The following is a 25,545-nucleotide window of genomic DNA, read 5'->3' as shown; positions in this document are numbered from 1 at the left end:
TGGCCACGTGTGTCAAACACAAGAGGAATTTTATTCAAATACAGTAGCTCTCAATGTGTATGTACGATGTTCTTCTGTAAGGCAATGAGTAAACAAGATAAGACTGAGAGAACAAGAAAAGAAAAAGAATGTGCCAACAAGAAAAGGAATGTCCATTAGGAAATAAAAAATCAAAATAAAGTACTTATAAATATAAAATATGCATACACACAGTTCAGATGTTATTTTTCAGATAGATATTTACAAGGTATTGCACTGAGGGTTGTTGTTCTGTCATACAGTCATGGTTAAGTGTTCATCATTGTGATGGAAAGAAAGAAACAGTCCTTGTGTCTGGTTGTTTTGGCATACAGTGACCTTTAGCGCTCTTCAGAGGGGAGGAGTTCAAACTGTTTGTGTCCAGGATGTGAAGGGTCTGCAGATTAATGATTAATGGCAGTGTCATTGATTGGCACAATCTTATCAAATTTATTTTATGGCAAGTTTACAGTATTAATAATGCTGGTGGTTTCCTGATATGATACGGCAAAATATCTGTTTAGCAAAATGCCCATAAATAAGAAATCGGATGAATCTTTAAAAATGCTAATAAATAACAGTAAATACAGTTTTAAAATATTTTTTTTTCATTCTGTTTAACTTTGTTCATTTATTGACTCAGCTCTGGATACCAGAGGGAAGATGTTGAAAGTGCTGGTGTCACTGGTGAAGCTGGTTCTGCTGCTGGGTTTCCTCTACATGTTCATCTGCTCCCTTGACATCCTCAGCTCTGCTTTCCAGCTTGTTGGAGGTAAACATACTAACACTTGTCTGAACTTATGGGTGACTGCAATAATAATATAGCAGACATTTTGACTCATCATAGTGCCATCAAAACAGGTGGAGCTAATAACACTGAAGGATGGGTTCAAAATGTTGTCTTTAAACAATAGGCAGATGCCCATAGTCCCTCTGCTCATAGATTAGTGGTCTACTGTACCTTCAGTCACTTTCGTCCAGTGACTAACCATAGCATACTGCGCTGTGAAGTAGAAACTATGTGAAACAGCACTTTCTGACAATGTACATGCTCCTATGCTCTTCTTATCAGGTAAAACAGCAGGTGACATTTTTCAGGACAACTCAGTTTTGTCCAACCCTTTGGCTGGCCTGGTTATTGGTGTTCTAGTGACTCTGCTGGTTCAGAGCTCGTCCACTTCCTCCTCCATAGTTGTCAGCATGGTCTCCTCTGGCTGTGAGTACAAGGTTTCATACTAAATATGCACACACACACACACCCACATCCATGCACAGAAAAACACTCAGTACTATGATGATGCTGGAGGTGTGGAGGAGAGGAAGAAGGAGGACTGATGATGAGGAATACCTGTGTTCTTTTGCAGTGCTAACGGTCCAGGTAGCTGTTCCTGTCATCATGGGCACCAACATTGGGACCTCTGTCACCAACACACTAGTTGCGATGATGCAGGCTGGTGACCGCAGCACCTTTCGCAGGTGATCATTTTGTGTATCATGGATAGCTCCCTTTTACACCCTTCCTCTGCAAGTCAGAAACACAGCAAAAATTCTAACATAACATGCGACAACACATACATAGCTCAATATTTAAGTAACAAAATTTACTTTTATTGCCATCAGAGAACAACCTGTACATCATATCCTAAATGTCAACTTTCTATGAATTAAGAAAACAGCTGGACAATGATATAAAGCTGTCAATTACAAGATCATTACAAAGGTCATTTCACTTTTCATTGATTGACCTGCTTTCACAATGCATCCAGGGCTTTTGCTGGGGCCACAGTGCATGACTTCTTCAACTGGCTGTCTGTGCTGGTGCTGCTACCTCTGGAGGTCGCCACTGGTTATTTGTACGTGGTCACAAAGCTCATCATCGACTCCTTTAGAATCCAGAGTGGAGAAGCCCCAGACCTGCTGAATGTGATCACTGATATCCTCACTGAGTCGATCATACAGGTAAAGTGGTGATACTGTTGCCACTTGTTCAAGTCAGAAGAAAATTGCTACAATAGGACATTCAAGACATACTGGTGAGATACTGGTGAGAAACGCAGAATATAAACATAAGAAAGGTTTTAATTGCTGTTTTAAATATCTGAAAGGCTTTATTTATTTAGGATGACACCATTACATTTTAGAAATTTGGCTCATTTCGAGGTTCTATCTTCATTATAGGCCAGGTTACGGCAGAAAATATGCATTAAAAGGAGATGTAAATGTTAAGTTTAAATGGCTGTCAGATTGAGAATCTGGATCTGGTCTGGTGGTAGCCGTTGCCACCCTACATACTGTGTCAAATTTCAAATTATTTTGAAAACTTTTGATGGCGATATGAATTTTTAAATTTCCCCCCCATGTTAAAGATGGGAATTTTTGTCTTTTTTTTATTTTTTGTGACCTTAACCTTTGTACTCTTTCAGCCAAAATCTAATTAGTTCTGGGGTTGGTCCACACAAGTGTTTGTACCAGTGACTAGAAATTGAATAGAAATTGACTGCGAGTATTTGGGATCGTTAGAACTGCATTTTGTACTTCCTAGAGGAAACCAACAGTGTATCAGAGAGATAAGATGCCATCATATCTATCTACAAAGTGGTTATACAGTTCTGTCTGTTCTTTATCCTTCCCTTTTACTTAGCTGGATGAGTCTGTCATTAGTGGGATTGCCGTCGGAGACCCAGAGGCCAGGAATAAGAGTCTCATCAAGAAATGGTGCCAAACCTTCACCAACACAGTAAGATCATAACCTGTCAGGTACACAACAAATGCTCAAAGAGATCAAGATTCACATTTTTATTGTCAAACTGTAACTTTCAGACCTTAATGAACGTTACAGTTCCCGGTCCAGAGAACTGTAACTCTCTGTCTCACTGCTGGGTTGACGGCAACTACACCTTCACACTGAAGAACATTTCTGAAACATACAACATCCAGAAATGTAAGAGTTCTTAGAATTTATTCCATACTTACATTTTGCCACACTTAATTGAAAAAAGGATGATATATACATTATGTGCAAGTATAATATTATCTAGTAACCAAAGTTATAAAATAAATGTAGTGGTGTAAAAAGTACAATATTTGCCTCTAAAATGTAGTGAAGTCAAAATATGAAGTAGCACAAAATGAAAAATACTCAAGTAAAGTACAGATACCTCAAAACTGTACTTAAGTACAATACTTGAGTAAATGTACTTAGTTATTTTCCACCACCGGAAAGTAAATTGGTGGAGCTTTGTAGTTTCTTTTAATTCAGTGTTTTGGTTTTACAGGCTGCAAATTTATTAGACCAGCAGATAGTTAACTATGGTGTGTTAACTGTGATGAACACACCATAATCTATATGTACAGGATATGACTGTGTTTTTCAGGTTGCTGTGGAGTTATTGTCTTCTCATGTCAACAGAAAAAGCCACTTAATGCACTTTAAAACCAGGGGGCTACAAGTCATCATCAGGTCATCCATAGTCTGTCACTATAAATGCATAAATGTGGTGTGTATTTTCCACGTCTTCAGGCAAGCACCTCTTTGTAGATGTAAATCTGTCTGACCTGGTGGTGGGTGTGATCTTGCTGACTTTCTCTCTGCTGGTGCTCTGCTCCTGCCTGGTCCTCATTGTCAAACTGCTCAACTCCATGCTAAAGGGGCAGGTGGCTGCCGTCATCAAGAAGATCCTCAACACTGGTGAGTGGCGATGCACCCTATATATTCAAGCGTAGTGAATTAGATGCATTTGGATTGGTTAGTGGTATATGAATGTTTTGCATGTGTTTGTCTCTGTGTGTGCAGATTTTCCATTTCCATTTGGTTGGGTCACTGGTTACATTGCCATTGCAGTCGGAGCTGGAATGACCTTCATTGTGCAGAGCAGTTCAGTTTTCACCGCAGCCATTACTCCACTTGTTGGTGAGGTCAATGGTTTTTTTCATTTTAAATATCTATCACCTTTTTGCACTGGAAATTCCTAAAATTAGCTGATCTGACTCCTGCTTTTGTTTTGGTATCTTGCTCTCCCTATTTATGAAATTTGAGTGGCATTCAGGCCACAAACAGTCCTGCATTAAAACAACAGAAGGTTACTTTTTAATGTTTGAAATAGGAGTGAAACATGAAATACAATCCAAGAAGTTCAGTTGGAGAAACAGATTTTTTGAGCCTTTAAACTCAAACACTGCACAGCAATTTACAAGGTGCATTTTACAACTCTTGAAAATTACCTTTCATTCTTTCATTCAAGTCTGCACTACATAAGAATGAAACTTGCCCTGCCTCTTTTCAAGTATTTTTTTCTTGCTTACTGTTTACGAGTAGAAATTTTCTGTTCTACCAGGAATGTGTGTTTGCATGTATTTCATTTTCTTGTTTTTTTTTTCATAATTAGTAAGTCTCAAAACTAATTTATGTAACTAATGTCCTGGTAAAATGGGAGTGTAAATGCATACCTGTGTGTGAGAATGTGTAGGTTAACTGGTCTCGCTTTTGGCTGAATAGGTATTGGTGTCATCAGCATAGAGAGAGCATATCCATTGTCTATAGGATCAAATATTGGCACGACCACCACAGCCATCCTGGCAGCCTTGGCCAGTCCTGGAGACAGACTGACTAATGCTCTACAGGTTAGTAGTCGAAACAAAAATGTAGAACGACATGGTTGACTTTTTGTTAGGTTTTATATGCATTTTTTAACTGTTAGGGATACATGATCTACAAGGTAGAGGAAGCCTGTTTAACCTTGTTTATATTTGCATAAACATCATTCTAAATGTATTTACCTGTAGAAGAAATTTGGCTTTTATTATTGAATACTTTTCTTATGCTTGCTTTCATGTTTTGCAACACTAATAAAACCCAAATTAACCCATATAAGGGATATAATCATTTGTAAAATCCCAAAAGGTATTCAGTGCAACTTTGAATTATTTGAATGATTTGTTTGATTGTTTTTCCTAAAAAATAACTACAGTATTAAGCACATAATTTGGGGTGAATTATAAATGAAAACTGGGATTTCTTTGAAAGAACTGCCTCATTTACACCCAAGTAAATATAAGTTTGGGTTGGATACTTTTGGACTCTTGGACAAACTTTCCAGTTTTGGTGTTCAGCTGGCCTGTGATGCAGTTACAGAAAATAAATTGGAATAATTTGTAGGAAGTGTATAAATTAAATGCTGTCATAATCCTATGAGGAAATTCCATAAAAATACAGAATTATGAAATTACATATTATCCACATATACTATGCAACTATACTAATTTGTGTTTATATTTCATAGAGCTCCAAGCTCTTAGTTTATAAGAACAATAATAGATGTAGACCAATACATTTTGTTAATGATTGCTCCAGATTGCCCTTGTGCACTTCCTGTTCAACCTCTCTGGACTCATTCTGTGGTATCCAATCCCCTTCACCCGCATCCCTATCCGGTTGGCTAGAGGTCTGGGCAACATCACTGCGACCTATCGCTGGGTTGCTGTTGTCTACATCATCAGCTGCTTCTTCCTTTTACCACTCTTTGTCTTCAGCCTGTCACTGGCTGGTTGGCAGGTACTGGTAGGTGTGGGTGCACCTCTAGTTGTCATATTGATCATCATCATAGTTATCAATGTGCTGCAGACAAGGCAACCTGGGTGCTTGCCTACAGTGCTGCGATCCTGGGAGTTCCTCCCTCTCTGGGCCCACTCCCTTGCGCCCTGGGATAAAATGGTTGGTGTAATTAGTGCCAAATGCTGTTGCTGCTGCAAATGCTGCCAACTTACTGCAGATGACCAAGAAAACGGAGAGAAAGAATCTGAGGAAAAGAACAATAACCCTCACACACATGTGTATGATAACCCTGCAAAGAGTGATGAAAGAGAGGTAGACAATCAAATGACGATAAACATTCAGAAAATGACCCGGTTGTGAGATTTTAAATATGTGAGTGTGTGTTACCATTTCGCCATGATGCAAAGAAGCATCACAAAAACTACAGTTTCTCTAGTAGATGGGTTATAGATAAGCGTGTTACCAAGCTGATATGAGCACTGATTTAGACTAGTCTTTTAGTGTTGATGGTCAGCAGTGGAGATCTTTGAGTGCACAGCCAGTATTTGTTAGTAGGATCAGATGTTGGTTTTCATCTTTTAATAGGATTTGTGGACAATAAGAAACATGATTTAGAATATCATCAAATATATCCTTTAATATTTGAACTTCTAATTAAAGGACAAATCACAATTTCAAATAAATTATTGAATTTTACATTATGTAAAAATACCATTTACTTTTGTAAATTATTTATATATACACAATATATTTATATACTGTATACTGAACAAAATCAATACTGAAGCTCATAATAAACAGGTATTGAAAGAGCAAACAATGCAAAATGCTTTTGTATTATATGCCGTTGTTAGAATATGAAAAATTCCTGTATATGCCCACGTGCACAAGTATACAGTAGATATAGACAACAAAACCTACTCAGCACAGTGCAGACTTATTTTCATGTTTCTATATTTTTTATCAGGTTTCATCTCTTGTATATCATTATCCTTCTCAATTACAAAAAAATATATTTTACACCTTAAAACGATGCAATGTTTTAATGTGTCAAAGAAATATGTAGCTTGAAATTAGATGAAACATCTAACATAAGAAACATTAAGTTAAACTTATGTCAGACTTATGTCATTGGCTTGTATATTGTTTTCCCATAAAACCAATATCAAAATTTAATAAAAGATTAACTGAAAGACTCATTTAGCTTTTTTTTTTTTTGTCACTTAGCAGAATTATCTAGACTCATAATTTCACATGCTGCTTCATTGGAAAAAAACCCCCCCAATAACCTCTAACCCAGTATTATAGGTATGACTGGAAAGTACCTGTTTCTCTCCTATCAGCGTTACGTGAACATTATCTTGATAAAGCCCTGTGAGTGAACAGTTGACATAAGGAAGAAGCAGAGCTCAGAGTGTTCAGAGTAACATGCCCTATCACAAAAGAACAATACACTTAATATCATCACTATTATTAACGAATTTTACGACGACAATGAAACACTTTTCATATGGTCCGCTGATGCTCTCTATAGGAAATGTTTCACATGCCCACCATCAACTACATCTCTAACTCCAACCCTTAATCTAACCCTAAACCCAATTCTACCCTGAAACCTGCTTTTAAATGCAACTGCTAATCCTTAAATGTAATTACTTTGTTTTATTTACTTCTACATAAAGAGAAAATGTGTGTTACAAGTTTTAAATGAGTGGGAAATATACAACATATAAAATATGCAAATCTACCTAATGTAATTCTGATATTGGCTAATACATTTAAAAATTGAAATATGTTGTATTTTTGTGAAATGTAATATAAAATCTTCCCAGATTACATGATTCTTAAACAGCATGTTATCATTGTCAGGTCAGGTCAAATGTATTGTTCATATTATATAGCCCTGCAACCTTGATTGAAGCTATATGGTGTCTGCAGTAAGTGCAATTCACGATCTATTGCTGCACCCTTTCAAAAGCGAAAGTGTTGATGGCTTGTGCATTATTTGACACACATTTCTGCCTAATTCAGCCTTTGATATTTGGCATCTTTGGAAACTTTGGACTCTGAAGTCGAATTTAAAATTAAAGTCTGTGGGTTTGAACAATGTTTGGCTGCACTACATGAATTTGTAGGAACTGGCTCACCATTATGTTAAAACTGTCTTGAGTTACAACTTACCTACAAGAATATATATTGCTTAATATATCACAGTGATATCAGCCTGTCAGAGGATAAACCAAGGCTGAATTCCCTGGTCATGTCCAGCTTGCTACCTGTCTACCAAGTACAGTTATGCATTGTGTCAATTAGGCTCTTCTGTTCAGATTGCTATTCCACTGAATACACAGTCCTTACTTCTGGGCTGAAATCTGTTTGAACAACACTGTCATCTAGTGACAATTTTGAGAACAGTACAGACTCAGAGCCACTGTTTTCAGAGTATCATTTTTAATAGCAGTAAGAAGCTGTTTTCATAAAAAAAGGTTATGATTAACTACCCTACCGTCTCAGCAACAAACAGCAGAGACACTTTGGAATAAGTTTACAAAATTATTTTCAAGCACACGTTTTTAAATGATATCTTTTAATCTTTGATTAACACAATTATAGACAAAGTGGTGAACATAAGGGAGCCTTTAGTATGAGCTCAAGGGTAAAAGATTTTTTGCTTGTAAAAACATTTTAAGCATGTGTAGAAAAAATTTGTACTTGTAATAATGTTTTTGAACATGTGAACAGAATCTGAAAACAAATTAAGTTGCACAAAGACACTGAAGATAGTTAAGTGTGTTTGTGAACATGTGTGGGGACACAAAGCAACAAATTAAGGGCTCTAATATAAGCCCTTACATATAAGGGACGACAGTGTTATCCCCTCTTGTTTCTGGGATAACACTGTCATCCTTTATGTGGCTGGTTTATCAGAGAAGCTAAAAAGGATCTTTCACAACCACAATATCCCAGTCAACTTTAAGCCAGAGAACACCCTTCGGCAGAGACTGGTCCACCCGAAGGACAAAACACTGAGACACAAACAGAGTGATGTGATGTATGCAATTAAGTGTAGTCAGGAGTGCAATGACTTGTACATTGGTGAATCTAAGCCGCTGCACAAAAGCATGGCTCAACACAGGAGGACCAATCCCAGTGGACCAGAGTCAGCAGTCCACGTCCACCTCCACATGAAGGACAAAGGACAGTGAAGTCCAGATCCTCTCCAGAGAACATCGCTGGTTTGAGAGAGGAGTCAAGGAAGCTACTGTATTTTTGTCCAAATTGAACACCCCTCTCAAAATAGGGGTGGTGGACTGAGACACAACTTGTCATCCATCTACAATTCTGTTTTGAGATCTCTGCCCAAACATTCCCACCCTAATTCACACCAGGACAATAGGCGTCGGTCCACATGTGAGGGTTCACAAACACCGATACCGGACTATAATGACTCAGTCGTTAGAGGACATTGTTGGCAACCAAAGGACTGGAACCGCAACACATCAGTCGTTAGGGGACATTGTTGGCCACATAGGGGGATAAATACCTCCTGCTCACCACCAGTCGGACAGAACTGATGAAGCCTCTTGGGTAAGAGGTGAAACATCTTCTACCCTATGTTTTTTCAGCTTACTATGACGTGGATGACTGAGAACTTGCACTGACATGTTTTAGAGTGTGCTGCAGTATATAACTTTGACTCTTAGCAGCTGTCCAATGTGGGGCAATGAACTTTGATCATTTGTCAAGGTACAGTACCTCACATCTTCCCCCTGCTGTGTTACATTGCATGTACCTGGACACTTCCGCAGATATGAAGCCTTCTCCAGTCATGGAGCTTGTGAGTTGCAACACAGTTACCTTACTGGAGAAATCTTCATAACTGTTGAAGTGTGTATGACAGAGTAAGATGTGAAGTACTCTACTTTGACAACTTCACCGTTGACCCTAGCAGAAGGGATTTCCCATCTTACCCCAAACTTTGGCAGCTGGGTGAGCTGGGATGGACTGGCTGAAAAAAGAGAGGGTTTGTTTAAGCCTTATTTGATTATATTTAATACTTGATTATATTTAACATTCATTTGAAACCAAAACTTGCCTGTCAGTGTATGTCCTCAAGAAGCCTGTTGTAAGATTCTGGATGCTCCCTCTGTGCGGATGATTGTCACTTCGTGGCCAGGCAATCTGGTCGAGGATTGCTAAAGGAGGAACAGCAAAAGCTTGCATTTAAAGCATGACATGTTTTGTTTTTCACACATTTACTTCATTTTGTACAAAAGCGTATGATGTCTTTTAGCTTTTCTTTAGTGAGCACACTTTCATATTGCTGAGTAGACACTGCAAAATTTCAAAATAAACTTTCTATTAAGACAAAACTGTGGGGAAGAAGCAGACTAAATATTAAGATGTCATCTCACCGCATGATGAAGTAGCCACCTCAGATTTACTGGTGGCTAAAAAGACAACAACAACAAAAAAAAAGAATTTTAACAATTCCCATTTTTCATTTGCCCTCACTTTCATGGAACAGATTATGCCGTTTTTTTGTGTCTTTTACATGAAATTTATCTGCAGCTGTGAAGCACCACCCAGATTTAAGCATTGAAGTGAAAGAATGCTAAATGTATTTTTTTTGGAGAAACTATGCACAACAATTAGAATGTATTTAATATAAATATTTAACAATGTTCTGAATTATTTAGTATTACTCACCATTTGAATTGTCTAGATGTCAATCTCTGTCTGCTACATGATGTTTTGTCTTATTTTCTTCATGGGATTGTTTGGTTCCATGTTCTAGACGATGTAACCAGCAGGTCTTCAAGTGCACTGTATTCATCAACAAATAAATAAATGCACTGTGCAATACATATATGACCTGTGTTGAATGCATTATGTTTTCAATTTTACAGTGACATTAACTTGCCTTTCACAACAGACTGGCAGGGGGAAAAAACACATCTCTTGAATAGTGGTTGCCAAAAACAGGACAGGCAGGCTGGGGAAAAACAAGAAGTGTCATGTACACTCACTGGCCACTTTATTAGGAACACCCATACAACTGTATACACTTCCTCCTTATCTGTTTATGAAGCTCAATGTATAAATTCACATACATTTATTATTGAGGTCATAGGTTAAAGGTGGTGTTGTACTGTACTACATTATATTTAGAGGTCTCTATTTTTGTCCTCCCCAGCTACATTCATGAGAGGGTCAGAATATTAAGAACACCTCTGAATATAATGCACTTCACTACACCACCACCTTTAACTATGACCTCAATAATAAACTTAGTTGAATTTATACATTTATGACAATTTCACCAAAAACATTGTGAACTTCATTAACAAATATGTTAAGACAGAAGTGTTGCACTGAAGTGCATACAATTATACAGTTGTACCTAATAAAGTGGCCAGGTGGCTGAATCTGTATAAAGCACAGTTAGTCCTACTGTTGTGCATACTGCCAAAATATAGCAAGTGAACATGAGTAATGATCAAGTATTACCAAATACTAGTACAGTCCCAATATAATTCTTTTACAAAGTGAAACAAAAATATGTTAGCAGCTCTGTAGGTTTTGAACCTAACATAAAATCTAGATTCAAAATTTCATTTGAAGCAAACATGGATGAGAAACTCTATTGGTAATACGCAATTAAATGTACCAAAGAATGGGTGAGCATTCATATGGAAGCTCAGCATACAAGCTAAATGATGTTTAACCATTATTTGGCCCCAAAGAGATCAGGCCAAGCATCCCTGAATCTTATCCTCACCCAAGCCAAGAGCAGATATGTGGCTTGACACACAGCATTCTGCATTGTATTTGTTCAGGTTAAACAGTGGCTGGCTCAACTGGCTTGGAATGGCAATCATCTCTGAGAGCCGGGTCCACTCGGTTATCCAACCACTGATGCTGGTCTACCAAGACTGTCAATCAGAACAAAAATATACCAGTAACAACCCTACTGAGTCATTAAATATTATCAGCAATGCCAACACAAATTCTGTGTGGGTGTAGGAGTGAAGGCAAGTCTTCAGGGTCATCAGGCGGGCAGCCTCTCACTAACTGGTGTTTTATTGAGATGGGCCCATGACACCAATAGGCTCAATAGTGTGTTCCAGAGGCCTGCCTCATTGATCAAACATTTGTAAACAAACCCATCCTCCTTGGCCAGTTTGCCTCAATTTAACAGCTATGTTACACACATGTTAGAGCTTACAATTCAATCTGCTCTACTAGTTTTGCTCTTACCTATCTTTGCCCTAGTGGCACGTTTCTTCTCCTAATTCACCTAAAGTGTCGCCCTGCAATTACACTGCCAAAACGCTAGATGGCAGTGGGGTTTCTATGCCAAAGTTTTGTGTTTCTTTGCCACTTGCTAACAATTGGGACTGAAACTGGGAATGGTAATATTTGAGTTAAAACTAAAAGACGTTGAACAGCAGTTACTTTTACTGAAATTACTGCAATGCAGACAAGACGCTAGAGGAGATTGTCTGCCACCGAGAGACATTAACACAAAAATTAGGCAACAAATCACCACATGTAGTTACATTTCTGGAGAGGTGCACTTCAGGCTATGGGCAGGCTATAGGGTGTCATACTAACAGCATAGATTCAACTCAGAACCATAAGTCAAGCTTAATAGAGGGGTAAAAAATAGACCTACCAATAAAACCTCTACAGCCAACCCCCACTGGGTGGCTCTGAGCTTTCCAGCCAAGCCCCTCTGCCTCTATAGCCAGTTCTGTGTATGAGTTTTTTTCCTTTCATAAGCTGTTTCTATAGCGTCCTCCCAGAGACCTGTAAACTCCATAAAATACAGTCACCTGCTTTTCTGACCACAACACAAGATCTGGTCTCAGATTAGTGCTGACTGTCTCCTCAGGAACTATGAGCTGATTTCCTGAATTTACTTTCATTTGGCAGTCAGGGTAAGACACCCCCTGGTAATTGAAAGCTCAACAAAAGCTAGTGAATACACCTCTCACTGTATGTGAGATGAATGTGTCACCTACTTTTATGTACCTTATACCACACTGCTACTTTTATTCATGAAAAAAAAAACTACTTCCTTTGTACAAAAAAACAATACAATAAAACATCACCGCACACTGCATCTCAAAAATGTCCACACAGAGCATCTCGAAAGACAGAATTTAATTTTACAAATATATGTCTGAAATTTTACCAGGTTTTCTATTGTTCTGGTGAACTTACCTGTCCCCATCTTAATAAATGAAGTGTCAATTTGTTCTTGAAGAGGGACAATGTAAATGTTTTTCCCCATTGTTGTCGACCGTCTTCAGCATCATGGCTCTGTAGCTGTACATTCCCTGTGCCAACAGAGACGGGCTCCTCTGGCCACTGCCACCTTGAACAAAGAATGGGAGATATTACATGAGCAGCACAAGATGTTACTGTAACTAAGAACATGTCACAAAATATAATAAAAAATTTTTTTACAATTAAAATATAAACAGCCTTCGTTTGAAGAGCACATTTGTCTGTGTGTTTAGCATTTACTACAATATTTGACTATCATGGGTACTTAGCAGTGAATTAACTTCACGTTTGTGTGGTGGTCTCCCTTTGTCATTAAGTTCTTTTAATTTTTTTTTAAACCATTACTAGTCTCCAATACCTGCAGCTTTATCCAAAAGCCATCCCCCAGTTAGTCTTCATTTCTGGATCCTCATAAAGACCTCCAGCAATCTAGACTTGGAATTAAAGTTTCCATATAATTCTCTCCATGGGACACCATTCTTTAATGTGAAGTTACTTACTGATATTTTTGACATAATTACACCCTGCATTGCTTCCATTGTCAACAAAACCTGCTGACATTTTGAATCCGAGTTAAATATTAGCAAAATTGGCTTGACTTCAGTCTAAATGGAGGCTCTATCTTATACAGAGGTGGCAGAACAACTCAACACTTACGTGAAAGTGCAAGTACTTGTCTAAACAGTTACTCCACTTTAAAAGTTTCTTGCTAGCAGAGTTTTGCTAACGCTCCATATTAGCATTCGCGTCTGGCAAACGCTAGATAAAGTCGCCTACCTGAACTCGAAAATACATTAGAATAACAGCTAAGCACCTGCGCGCTGCGATTAACCTTTTTATTATTATTATTATTATTATTTTTTTTATGATTTCCTACTTCTAGCCACCTGAGTAGCAAATAAGGTCAGTTATTCATCTACTTTTCAGGACCTGCAGTGCAGGGTGCGGCGGAGACAAATCACGTGAGACTCAACTCCCCCTCTGAATGGACAGTTGGACTCTGCTCTGTGATTGGATTGTCATTATCCAATCACATTTTTGTTAGTGCGATGTTGCTGCTTTCTATCCCTACATAAATGTTCACAAACGTATTTACTTATTTGCAGTTTTTATGTAACATAATTTGTTTACAGATTTTATTCACATATTCAAAAAAGATTTTACAGGTACAAATCTTTTCTACACATGATCCAAATGGTTTTACAAGTACAAATAGTTCCTATTCACATTTAAAATGTTTTTACAAGCTCAAAGTTGAGAGGATGGTGGCCAGAAACATGTTTCCAAATGACTGATAATGTTAATAAGTTTGCCATATCAACTCAGTTCTATTGGTATAGTGCCATTCCTTACAACAGTGAGTACCATCAGAAGATACAGAAGACAATACAGCAGTCTGACAAACAAAATAATTTATTTTCAAACCCAGAGGCAATTTGTGGTTACAGTCAATACAGACATTCGATGTGCATTTTTAAACACACTGTACACTACCACTACATTATTGCTAAAACTACAGCACCTCTAAGAACTCATGAATACACCCACTAATTACTAGAACTACAACGACTACAGCTAGACTAAAGCACGATATAAAAACACATAAACACATATATTAATATACAATACATTTGTACTTGTGGCACTATACTATAAGATACTATAGTATAATACTGTAGATGTGAAGAATAATTTAAACTTGTGTGAGCTACAACATACTTCACAGGCTTGTGTTTCCATGTGCCTTTCTGTGAAAGCCTGGAAGAGGCCTTTTCATACAGGACCTCTAAAGCTGGTCACCGTGCAAGAATTTGTGCCAGAGGGAGAAAAACAAATCTTAGCATCATGAGCCAAACCCATTATTTGTGATTGTCTGCTCCTTGCCTGGATTCAGGGGAACTGTTGCACTGTTTTATTACAAAAGGACAGATTAAAGAGTTCAAAAGAAAAGTCTTTAAGTTAGAAGGGAACGGGTCCATAGTAGGCGTTATAAGCAGCAACGATACCTGCAGTATCAGCCATTTCATCACAGGCGACGTTCAGCTCACACACCTCTCTCAGGCTGGATGGCAGAGGAGAGAAATCAGGTTATCTAACTTGTAGCAAACAAGTGTCACTTTAGACTGGATGCTACATTTTAGTTCTGAGTTGTGGTTTTTACACCAGAATAAAAGATAAATTGATGATTTGCACTTAGGAAGGAACTTAGCAGCAAGCTGTTAGCATTAATGTGTAAAACTAATAGCCAAATAAATGGCAGTAAAGGTCAAGCCAAACATCTGGTAATCGAGTGTACAAAGTATAATGTTGCTAAGTGACTCAGTTTTATCCAATTAGAATAAATAACTGTACCTTTCCAGCTGCACAGGGGAGAGGTTTTCTCCTGGGGCAGCTCTCCTCTGCCTGAGGAGAACAGCAGCCAGATCCCTCTTCATAACCACCTGAGAAGCTGAAGGGACAAACATCATAAACTCAGACCTTCTTGAATTTTCTTGTTACACAGTCAGATATGAACTTTAAATCTAAAACCATCGAGAGACTTTTTCAGGAAACAAGAATATTGCTTACCCTCATCACTGGCTGACTCTGATGAAGATGAGGAGGAGGAGGAGGAAGATGAAGTGGCAGAAGAGTCGGAAGCAGAACTGGACTCAGAGGAAGATTCAGAAGACTCAGAAGAGGATGATTCGGAGGATTCAGAGGAGGACGATGAATCGGAAGTTGAGTCAGAGGAAGAGTTGGAGTCAGAGGCAGAATCGGACTCAGAAGAGGAGGAAGAGTCTGAAGTGGAGGAGGAATCAGGGGCAGCAGTTGCAGGGTCCTCGGGTGCAGCTTCAGCAGCTGTATCAGCAGCAGGATCAACCACAACCTCTGGTTCAACAGCTGATTACAGAAAATAACATTTGTTAAGCATACTTTAGCCACTTATATTTTTCCAAATAATAGAGGGCAAAATTTGGAGTCACGGCACTGATAAGGTGAGTTTGTCCTTACCTCCCATGGACCAGCACACTGCCAGGAGTGCGCAGATGGAGAGGAGAGTCAGAGCCTTCATGATGCCTTGTGGTTAGTTTCTTCTTCCTTTGTTTCCTTCGATGGTTTTCTCTGTTTCTTTCCCCAAAGTTAAGGCCAATATATACTGTAGTCCACCCTCTGTATCAGACTAAACCCAGGCTATGAAAACTCTGATTGGTTGGGGAATCAGATGTCAACATTTCCGCTTCCACTTGTCATGAAAGCTCCTATAAACACCCACGCAGCCCCTGGCACAGAGTCCAAAAAACCATGCACCTGCACACAGACTTAGACCGCAAACATTCCTGACATTCAACTGTACATACAGTGCATGGTACTGTATGTAAACCTTGACTTAACATTAACGTCACTTTGCACTAATTGGATTCATCTCCTTTCTCTACAAACTTTCATATATGCCAATATACTCTCACATAAAAGGCTCTTCAGGAATATTTACATTGTTATTCTAAGACATTTAGGGCCTTTAATAAAATTCCAAATTAAATGACTAAAGTTATACTTCAGAATAGTTTCTCTCTCTGGAGTTTGGATGAAGTGAATAGTATGTTTGTTATGTTTTCTCAATAAAATGCCAGTGTTTCCCTGTCAATCATTTTCTGAGGTCAGACCGATCATTTTTATACTTGTTTTATTTACCCATCCTGTACATCCCCTACAAATTCCTTTCTTTCCTCACCCTCCATTACTGGAGTATAAATAACACAACAAGCCCAAACCAGTGGTGTCACACATTTATATGAAATACTCTATATCTGGCTATCTGGCTTATAAGCAGGGAGACCCACTGCAAGGCTGCCAGTTTGGTCATTGTTGTTATGTTAGCGTACTCCTTGCCCCAGATGTGATCTCCCACCCACACAAACCCCAAACTATAGCCTGATCTGGCCACAAGCTACTAATCGAGTCACACAGAACAGCAGTGAGCCTTGTTATGTGACAGAGCTTAATTAGAGTGTCGCAAAGTTCTACCAGAACCGCAGTCAGTCACTATTTACAGATCCATTTTGGTCCAAATCCTGGACAGATCCAAACAGAGCCAAAGACAGCCAGTGACCCAATGTACAGCCTAGCTTGATGAATTTCAGCATATACAGCTAAGTATAATCAAACCCCATGGGGTGAATGCATGGCGTTCTCCATGAGGTTTTGGATCCAGCTGTCTGTTTGTGCAATATGGTTTAAGTGTGGCTTCAGCTGTGGTTTTCTGATAAAATTGGATTTTGCAACTTAGACCTAAACCATATTGTAACCAAACATTTATGCACACATATCACTTCACTTACTGAATATATATATCCCAGTGGGCTCCCAGACAGCTTCATCTGTCATGTAGTGAAAAATGCACTGTTGTTGCAGAGTGGCCTTAGTGTGTTTTGTGTTTCATAGTCTGCCATTATTCCTGGGATCAAAGGTTTGTTTTGGATCGTGTGCCATGTAATTTCAATGTCTGGTCCAGTGTTCATTTTTGTGGATGCACATGGGGGAAAGAAAACGATGGGCACAACATCCCCGGGTTGGCCGGAAGTACAGTGTCTGTGGCACTTCTGCTTTGGATCTTTTTGTTTTTGTCACTGGAATCATTTCATCTAGACAGTGAATAATTCTCACTTTGTTTTTGACAGATCTATGAATCTACAGTTTATTGAATTATTGAAATTATGTCCTGTTAACTTATGTGGTTTTTGTTTTTATTATTAGTCTTGTTCACCTGTGTGTTTTTTGGGGGAACAATAGTTATTTCTGTATTGTGAAAGCACAATTTTGTCATTTCATGATTTTGATTCTCGAGCTTTTCCACTTTAAAAATGCTGCCAGTGAACAGGGGAATTATCTTTGTTTTTCATTTTTAATAACAGATTTCTACCCTTCCTTCACATCATTCTGGGAACATCTACAACAATCCACACAGGGAACTATCACAGACACAGACACGTTTATCAAATGACCTTGAGGTGAGCTGACAATCTCTGGTTAGAGAGGTCAATCCTGCTCAAAACCTTTTAGAAGCTAAAATCTCTGTACTGCTGCCAGTTGGAGGGTTGGGCCTACAAATTTTGTGTTGCGTTTGAAAGTAAGAGAGCTACTGTACACTAATCTGTGCAGACTGATGCAAAGCAAAAGCAAAAATATTCCCATTTGTTGGTGGTTCTTTTGCTCCTTCGGTGCAATCTAATGAGCTTCAAACTGCACTACACAATGTTTAATTTTCTTAAACGCATCAGGATGTATTTTGAAATCCTGAGGATGTCACCAGTTACAGACTATACTGGACTTGTATTACATACAGTATACTTGCTGCTTACATATTAGACTAGTTTACTTTCAGATGAAGATTTATGATATTTCCTCCTTGGGATTGTAGGAATGAAACTGCTACTCACAGCAGGACCCTGAAATCTTCTGTGGATTTACTGTGAGTTTGAGCAGGAGATGAAGTTGCAGCCCTAACCACTTCAGATGTCAAGAGAGAAATGCTCTCACCATCAGCCTTACCAACAGTAGATTTAACACCTAGTGTACAACAGCTGCAGTTACAGAAGACTGTTCTCATAGTGTTTGCACATCACCAGCGTCAAACAGTAATGTGGTACCTGTATCTAACATAAAACACATCCTGAGTATCCCGGGGAAAATCTTGTTCTCCTGTGATTGTGCTGCATTATTGTCCTGTGTATAATTTTCACTTTTTCAAGCTCAGAATAAATGACAAATTTAGCTTTGTTTCCCATTATTCCTATTGATAAGAATATGAATAGTAAGAATAGAAAAATTCACCACTGGATGCTAATTTTGATTTTAGGGCAAGTGTTTTCAAGTATGTGAACCTTGGTTCTGTACCTAAAACAACCAAAATATACAAATTATAAATAACACAAATGCTTATTAAATCATATTTTAATCACTGGCAATTATTGACAATATAATTTAAGGACACATTAATATTTTGGAGCTAACTATGGGATAAAGAGTCACTAACTTTACAATTGGCCCCATAACATTAAACACACGGTCATGTTGGTCACCCTAGTCATCAGCTCTTTGTGTAACATTGTCTCATCTGTGAGCTGTCTTAGTTGCAACTATAAACAAATTCAGCTGGTAGGCAACATGCACTGTATATTTCCATCTGGTGCCTGAGAACAGTCCACCTGCCAGGCCGTCCCTGTATCCGCTTGGCAATACAACACCATTAATTATACCGATCCCAGTCTATGTCTTGAAATTCCCTTCTTGCTTGAAAGAACACTTCAGGGACAAACACAAACTTTTTCCATTCTTGATGTCTAGAGAGAGTTCTTTTATAGAGTTTTTAGCCTTTATTGTTAGATACAATCTCTTTTAGCCCAATATGTCTGCAAGACAAATATCTTTAAGTTCAGATGCCGTTGGTTCAACGGTGTGTGTGGTTACTGTGTGATTTCTTTTTTAAGGGTTGCCATATTAGTTTATCCTGCAAAGATGATGTTTTTCACAATATTTACACACATTTTTATCCAGAATAAATCATACAAGAAGCTACTATTAACTACTGTGTCTAAACTGCCTGCATTGCTGTCTTCTCAGCCAGCTCTCTGTCAGTCTCCGTGAGGTTGCTGTGTTGTCGTTCAGACAATAACATTAGCAGACAAACCAAGAAACTCGGCCCGACCTCGGTGACTTCTGGCCTCTGGTTGGCTAACCAAACCACAGACGGGCTCACACTCGCATAGAAAGAGAAAACATAACATGAGGGTAAATAAGTGAGGACATATGATATACTGTTGCTTTCTGTATCTTTTCGCTGAAATGAAGTATATTAAGGGGAAAAATGCTCAAACACATAGTCACAGCATAAAGAATTCATATCAGTATCTGTTCACATTTAGTTTTTATTCGACAAATATTAATGAATTCACACTCTACCAGTCCTAAAGTTCTGTTTTGGCTTCTGCTCCGGCCTGCTTCACCTCCTGCGAAATGAAAAAGGTGAGTGTGATGAGTGAATTACAACAGATATGAAACAGCGTACAGTGTAAACACTAAGAGTGTGAAGTATATTTATGTTTTCTGTTTTCACAGATATAAAGTGTGCTCTTGGATTGCTCAAATTAGGAAATGCTTCAGTTTAGGAATTAATTCAACCAAGCCTTGCACATTTCAGTTTGTTTAGTCTCTGCTTTATTTCAGAAAAATATTGCACTTTTTTAAATGTTTCAGTTATAGATGCAGAAGAGGAGAATTTAAAAATCACATTTGGTGCAAATGTTCACATCTGTTTTGGATTATCTGTGATACTGGTGTATCAGCAGCAACCTAAGGTGAATGATAAAAGAAAAGCACATCTAGAAGCAGAAGCAGCTGTGATGGAGTGTGAAGAGGGTATTTGAAGGATGTACAGCGCCATCAGTTCGACAGTTTCCTGTTTTTTGTGTGGCACATACACTTTATAGTGACAATAAAACACTTTTAATCTTGTACATTACTGGTGTGGTCCTGCCGGTTTCCTTTCTGACAATTTCTTGAGCATGATCACCTGTTTCATTTAGTTCCTTCTTTGCTTCTAAAATTTTTTATTGTGCTGCTTATTTTAAATTACTAAAGCTGGCTGATTTTTGTGTTTTAAACTGGAAATCAATCTATATTTTACAATAAAATAGGTCCTTTGGAAACAATGACTAACAGCTGTTACCAGATTATCCAATTATTAGTGGTGACACATTTTTAGACAAACCATAATGACTGCCCACCTTTAGTTCTCCTCGGAGGAAGGACTGGCAAAATTCCTGTACTCGTTCAGTAGAAATCTCTCCCTCAGGTAGCAGCCACTTCATGTCTGAGTCACCGTCGTAGATGCCAACGCGTGGGAGGTCTCCAGACGTCAGGCCGAAGTAGCCGAGTGATTGAGAGCTGGACTTCAGTGCTCCATTAATCAGCACAAACAAAAACTGGAACACAGGCTCAGTTTGAGTTAAAGACTTAATTTAGCTGATTATAGATTAGCTCAAGTAACCACAGATATGTAGCCTTTTCTGGAGTTTTATATAAATCATTTAGTTGTATTTGATTTGTGGTCGAATATGAATCAACTGGGGTTCGGCAGTGTTCCCCAAAATAACTAAGACTTTTTAAAAGCAAAGAGAATGTAATTACTTAATTAGCACACACATTTATTGATATTTCTATCACATTTATGTCATTGCTTCCCAGTTGTACACAACAATAATTCCTAGAAGGACAGCTAATCAATCAATGCAACCTGGGCCTATGTATAGATTACTGAACAGGTCTATGCAGCTCAGGTAAAGGGCTAGGAAGTGATTGTTAATATTTCTTCTTTGCATGTCAGAGAGCTCACTTAAAAGACTAAAGACTGCACAGACACAGACACGGGGGGCATCTATTTGCCTCATGATCTGTCCCTGTCTGGACTGGATAAGTGTCTCTGTACAGCTAAATATTATAACTACTATAATGTTAATGTTTATGGCATCATGCAAGAAAAAATATTCACAACTTTTGTAAACAAGTTTTTAAGAATTTCTAAGACCTTTTTTGAGGGAACTAGTGCTTTTTAAGGACATTCCAGACCTGACAAAACACATCATAACCCTGTTTTCCTTCAGTTTGCTAGATATAGTACACTATATATGGGAACTTTCCCAACCTGTAAAATGCATAAATTTATTTAAAACTGTTGTTTTGGAAGTGAATCGAGTTCATGGATATCCTCACCTTGCCTGTGAACTCAGGTGCCAGAGCTCCCAGTCGCTCCTTGAGTTCACTGTACTCTTTACTCCCCCTGTTGGCAAAGAGCAGGAGGTGCGACTTCACCTCTGAATTGAACAGCCCCACTGCTGTCTGAGAAGAGAGACAACAACATAGTGAGGGCTAAGACGGAAAGCATTTTTCTTTGCTTTCTCCTCATTGTCTACATAGCATTTACCTTCAATAAACATTTTTAAATAACAGAAGAAAAGCTTTATGGAATAAATGACAAGAAAAAACAATAGATGCAGGCTGGACCCACCACTTGGCTGTATTCTGTGATGTACCGGACCTCGTTCATGCTGATGAAATTTACAAGACCATCGGTGTCCAACTTCTTGACCTCAGCAAGAACAAGATTCTCCTGGTGGTTATCTGCCTGGATCACATAACACACATCTACATTATCAATATCGTCACCTTCATACAACTGATTTTAGCCATAACATTTATTATTTAAGAGATCTCTCTTAGAAATCAGTCAGTCATGGTGCTGTAGAATACCTTTCTGAAGAGGGTGATAGTGTGTGAGGAGAGGCTGTAATCTTCCCACACCTCTTTCACAGTGCAAATGGCTACAGGGACTGAGTCAACTCGTTTTGCAGCTGCAACAAGTTCCTTATAGCCGGGACTCTCCTCTCCCTGAGATACAAGAGTAAAAGAGAGAGAGTTATATAAAAAGACTATATCTCATGTTATCATCAGTAATTTTTTCCAGAATTTGTTTTTCTTTCATTCGTAGTCTTAGTCTAGCCTCTGTAAATGTTATCCCTCAATAACATCCAACATTTTCATGTATAATTCTAAAACTAATAAATGTAGAAGAAAGACTTTCAGAAGCACAGGTGGCAGAGAGAGATGGATAAACAAGTGAATTACCGTTTACTAGGAAAAGAAATGAGGCCAACTCAAAGGATGGTGAATCATGTCTATTTCTGAAACAGCACTGCACGGGCTCTGGCAACCCATTTTATTATTTTGAAGTCTATAATATGCTCATAGTGAGTCTCAGCACTAATATTTTGATTTCTTCCTGCCTTCAGCATCATGGTTCAACTACAGTATGTGCTCTCCTGCTCTCTGCCACTCTGCTCTCATGAACCTTTTCCCTGCCTCTGCGCTTGTTTTCGAGCAGGTCAACGGAGCCAATCCCACAAATTTTCAGATATGTCCTGTCAAGTGCCCCACCATCTTCCCCCGCACACAGAGTCTGGCCAAAAGGTTTGCCTCTGTGGGACAGCTAGCCACCCTCTGTCCTCACAGCACCAGTGCTGCCAAAGGTGTGGCTATGGGAAATATATCCTTCTTCGAAATCTATTTTTGACAGCAGCATCTCCAAGACCGGGGTGCAAACAGATGCTGTGTTTTTGGAGCTTTCACAGTCTCAGTGAATTTGTCTGATCATGTCTGGTCTGCTGCGTGCATGTTAACAGAAAAAATAAGTCATAAAATAGCTCCTGAGGGCTTCTTTTAGAAGATGGCTAACAGCATATCTGAGCACACCTTAACACTATATGTAATTTTCTTAACTGACCTCCAGGAATCCAATGACTACTACTTCAGCAGAGTTGATGAAGGCTTCAGTAGCTGCGGTGTCGTTCAGCCTGGGAAGAGTACTGTCTGAAAAACAGACATGTAATACACTAGAAGCACAGTCCAAATGAGGTGCAGTTGCAGTCATTGTCCCAACAAAACTAATTGTCTACAGCAATGCCAGCAGCTCTGTGAGACTACTTAGGCACAGTAGAGCTTTGAGCTAAATGTTAACATCAGGAGGTTACCAGACTCAATTTACCTTTCTCTTTGGCAATGGCAGAAGACACCAGGAAGGCGAGAAACAGAGCAATCAGCATGTTTTAACTGATTTGGCTGACACAGATGCAGGGAAACAGAAGAAAAACCAAGCAAAAGCCGTTTGTACAGAGTCACCCGTCACCTCTGCTCTGTCTCTGACAGAAAGTAAAGTTGCAGCTGACCGTGGCTGCTGCACATTTCATGAGATGTGATTGGAAGCTTCATGGGAACCAGCCAGATGTTCTTGATAAGCTGGGATGCCAGGATGTAGGATTACGTGTCACTTAGGGCAGGAGACGGGTATGTGCCTGCACTGTGGTGTGGTGGCAATCTGAAGCTAAGCGGGCAATCACACACCTTTAGCCATCTTGATGTACAGTATCTAGTTAATAGCATCTTCTCAACAGCTGCTGCAGCGTGTTACATAATTGTGTTGCAGGTGGGAATCTCTGCTGAAAAAGCAGCTTGGTTAATACTCATGCTGGGGATGCTGTAAAAGCAACTGAGGAGCCTTGTGTGACCTGTGCAGATCAGAGATCAACTGGGCTGTGCTTAAGTGCACGAGTCACACGGTTCCTACATTTTCATTGCCACACAGACACCCGAGAAGGTGCATTTTAAATTACAGCTGGTAAATGATGTTTAGGGCTTAGTATTTGGAAACAAAGTTTGAAATCTATTTATTTTATGCATACGTGTTAATACAAGAAGATAGAAAACAAGATGTTGTGACTGAAATTTTTACTTTAACATATTGTAGCTTAATTTTTTTTATTTACCTTTTAAAGGGTCTTATAAAATAAAATCATTACAACCCTACATTCAGTGAGTGTAAAGAGAAAAAGTAACGATAACATCTCAGTACACAGACCCATACTGAAGGAAAACCTATGAAAAGATTTGATCAAATCAAATGAAATTACAAACCTTTGTAAATGCTATGAAAATGAACTCTGAGGTGCAGTGGGGGATTTTTCTATATTGTTAAATAATCACTTACCATTTAATACAATACAGCCATAAAATCAAGATTTTTTTTTTTTTTACATAGAATAAATCCACATCTTTAAGTGAATGTTGTGATGTCAAGATTTTTTTTTCACATTTAGTATTGATTAAAGGCCATAACATTATCAATAATAACTGAAGCTTTTAAAATATAAAACTGTCAAATGAAGAAAACACACAAAACAATTTTCAGACAACTAGTTAGAACGACAGAAGCATGCAAAGAGCAGCTTCCACAACCACCACAGAAATGTTGTCTCGATGTTAACTCCTGGCAATACAAGCCATATTTGAAACACAGCAGAGGGGTTCAGGAGTGTTATGCCATTTAGTATTATGTAATACAAAGTTTTAAAAGGAGAAATCACTTTTAACCGCTTTAAAAAAAACATTTAGTGAAACTTTTTAGGTATTTTTATTAATTTGTCTTGTCACGGAGATCAAAGCAAAGCTAAAAGGAGAGCAAATATCAGACTTAAATTCATTAGCTGACCAGAAACAACTCCAAATATATGATGATATTGCTCTACATCTGCTGGATGTTTTTAACACGATCACTCTATACACTAAGTTTCTACTGCCTGCATGTACCAAAGAAATTGGTTGTGGGTTTGATAACAATCAGCTGTTATACTGGGTAAAATAATGTGAGAAACAAAATCATGCTCACTCATTTTACTAAATAAATTATATACCAAAAGAAAACATCACATATTTGATCACAACAAAACATTTTATATGGACATTCAATAACAAAAAACATAATGGCAGTCAAGGGGAATATAGACATGACAAGACTGGTCATGGAGAAACCATAACTGTGAAGAATGGCCACGTAATTCACTATAGTATTAATACAGTGGCAAAAAAAATGAAGCTGTCTCATGTTGTGTTGTGTGAGAGCCATTTTGTTTGTCAGTAGGCCCTTTTTGCCAAACAGCACTATGCTCTTTGTTGTATTAACTAGCTTCAAACTGCTAGTTGCCTGTCACTCTCCACAGAGTTTAGTGGTAAAGAAGAATGAAACTGGGCTCGGCTGCAGGAGTCAAATATAAAAGACACAAGATTCATGCAAAACATTTTTTTTTTTTTTT

The 25,545-nt window shown here is 38.4% G+C and overlaps 3 protein-coding genes and 2 long non-coding RNA genes across 5 annotated transcripts; 1 reads left to right on the top strand and 4 right to left on the bottom strand.

Annotated features, from left to right (window-relative positions):
* The first annotated feature begins 355 nt into the window (after positions 1-355).
* On the top strand, positions 356-5,929 carry slc34a2a (solute carrier family 34 member 2a). Its single transcript, XM_020596972.1, has 10 exons — positions 356-790; positions 1,091-1,234; positions 1,383-1,494; positions 1,785-1,977; positions 2,660-2,755; positions 2,839-2,959; positions 3,539-3,706; positions 3,812-3,928; positions 4,514-4,638; positions 5,369-5,929. Exons 1-10 carry the CDS (start codon positions 682-684, stop codon positions 5,927-5,929), a joined length of 1,746 nt encoding a protein of 581 aa, XP_020452628.1. The 5' UTR covers positions 356-681.
* A 3,739-nt stretch (positions 5,930-9,668) lies between these two features.
* LOC109958369 (uncharacterized) lies at positions 9,669-10,396 on the bottom strand. The gene is made up of 3 exons (XR_002274664.1): positions 10,280-10,396; positions 9,985-10,020; positions 9,669-9,765 (listed from the first exon to the last, which is right to left on the bottom strand). It is a non-coding gene; the product is annotated as an uncharacterized LOC109958369 (long non-coding RNA).
* Positions 10,397-10,493: 97 nt separating this feature from the next.
* Positions 10,494-13,784, bottom strand: LOC109958368 (uncharacterized). Its single transcript, XR_002274663.1, has 3 exons — positions 13,224-13,784; positions 12,800-12,953; positions 10,494-10,565 (listed from the first exon to the last, which is right to left on the bottom strand). It is a non-coding gene; the product is annotated as an uncharacterized LOC109958368 (long non-coding RNA).
* A 275-nt stretch (positions 13,785-14,059) lies between these two features.
* bglapl (bone gamma-carboxyglutamate (gla) protein, like) lies at positions 14,060-16,357 on the bottom strand. Its single transcript, XM_020597104.1, has 4 exons — positions 15,860-16,357; positions 15,434-15,748; positions 15,218-15,314; positions 14,060-14,927 (listed from the first exon to the last, which is right to left on the bottom strand). Exons 1-4 carry the CDS (start codon positions 15,918-15,920, stop codon positions 14,825-14,827), a joined length of 576 nt encoding a protein of 191 aa, XP_020452760.1. The 5' UTR covers positions 15,921-16,357; the 3' UTR covers positions 14,060-14,824.
* Positions 16,358-19,735: 3,378 nt separating this feature from the next.
* Positions 19,736-23,595, bottom strand: erp27 (endoplasmic reticulum protein 27). Its single transcript, XM_020597155.1, has 7 exons — positions 23,445-23,595; positions 23,184-23,269; positions 22,154-22,291; positions 21,912-22,028; positions 21,617-21,742; positions 20,632-20,829; positions 19,736-19,854 (listed from the first exon to the last, which is right to left on the bottom strand). Exons 1-7 carry the CDS (start codon positions 23,500-23,502, stop codon positions 19,813-19,815), a joined length of 765 nt encoding a protein of 254 aa, XP_020452811.1. The 5' UTR covers positions 23,503-23,595; the 3' UTR covers positions 19,736-19,812.
* Between the last annotated feature and the right edge of the window lie 1,950 nt (positions 23,596-25,545).

This window comes from Monopterus albus, unplaced genomic scaffold, assembly GCF_001952655.1.
Source record: "Monopterus albus unplaced genomic scaffold, M_albus_1.0 scaffold32.1, whole genome shotgun sequence".
In the NCBI taxonomy this organism is placed as follows: domain Eukaryota; kingdom Metazoa; phylum Chordata; class Actinopteri; order Synbranchiformes; family Synbranchidae; genus Monopterus; species Monopterus albus.
This window is presented reverse-complemented; position numbering and strand designations above follow the sequence as displayed.

Excerpts from the sequence above, each read along its gene's own strand:
- slc34a2a (XM_020596972.1), top strand. The coding sequence starts at position 682 with ATGTTGAAAGTGCTGGTGTCACTGGTGAAGCTGGTTCTGCTGCTGGGT. Across the intron at positions 1,495-1,784 it reads GACCGCAGCACCTTTCGCAG|GGCTTTTGCTGGGGCCACAG; the intron begins GTGATCATTTTG and ends CAATGCATCCAG. Across the intron at positions 4,639-5,368 it reads GACTGACTAATGCTCTACAG|ATTGCCCTTGTGCACTTCCT; the intron begins GTTAGTAGTCGA and ends TGATTGCTCCAG.
- erp27 (XM_020597155.1), bottom strand. The coding sequence starts at position 23,502 with ATGCTGATTGCTCTGTTTCTCGCCTTCCTGGTGTCTTCTGCCATTGCC. Across the intron at positions 23,270-23,444 it reads TGCCATTGCCAAAGAGAAAG|ACAGTACTCTTCCCAGGCTG; the intron begins GTAAATTGAGTC and ends TCTGTTTTTCAG. Across the intron at positions 22,029-22,153 it reads CTATCACCCTCTTCAGAAAG|GCAGATAACCACCAGGAGAA; the intron begins GTATTCTACAGC and ends TATGTGATCCAG.
- bglapl (XM_020597104.1), bottom strand. The coding sequence starts at position 15,920 with ATGAAGGCTCTGACTCTCCTCTCCATCTGCGCACTCCTGGCAGTGTGC. Across the intron at positions 15,749-15,859 it reads AGTGTGCTGGTCCATGGGAG|CTGTTGAACCAGAGGTTGTG; the intron begins GTAAGGACAAAC and ends TTCTGTAATCAG. Across the intron at positions 14,928-15,217 it reads TCCCCTGTGCAGCTGGAAAG|CCTGAGAGAGGTGTGTGAGC; the intron begins GTACAGTTATTT and ends TCTGCCATCCAG.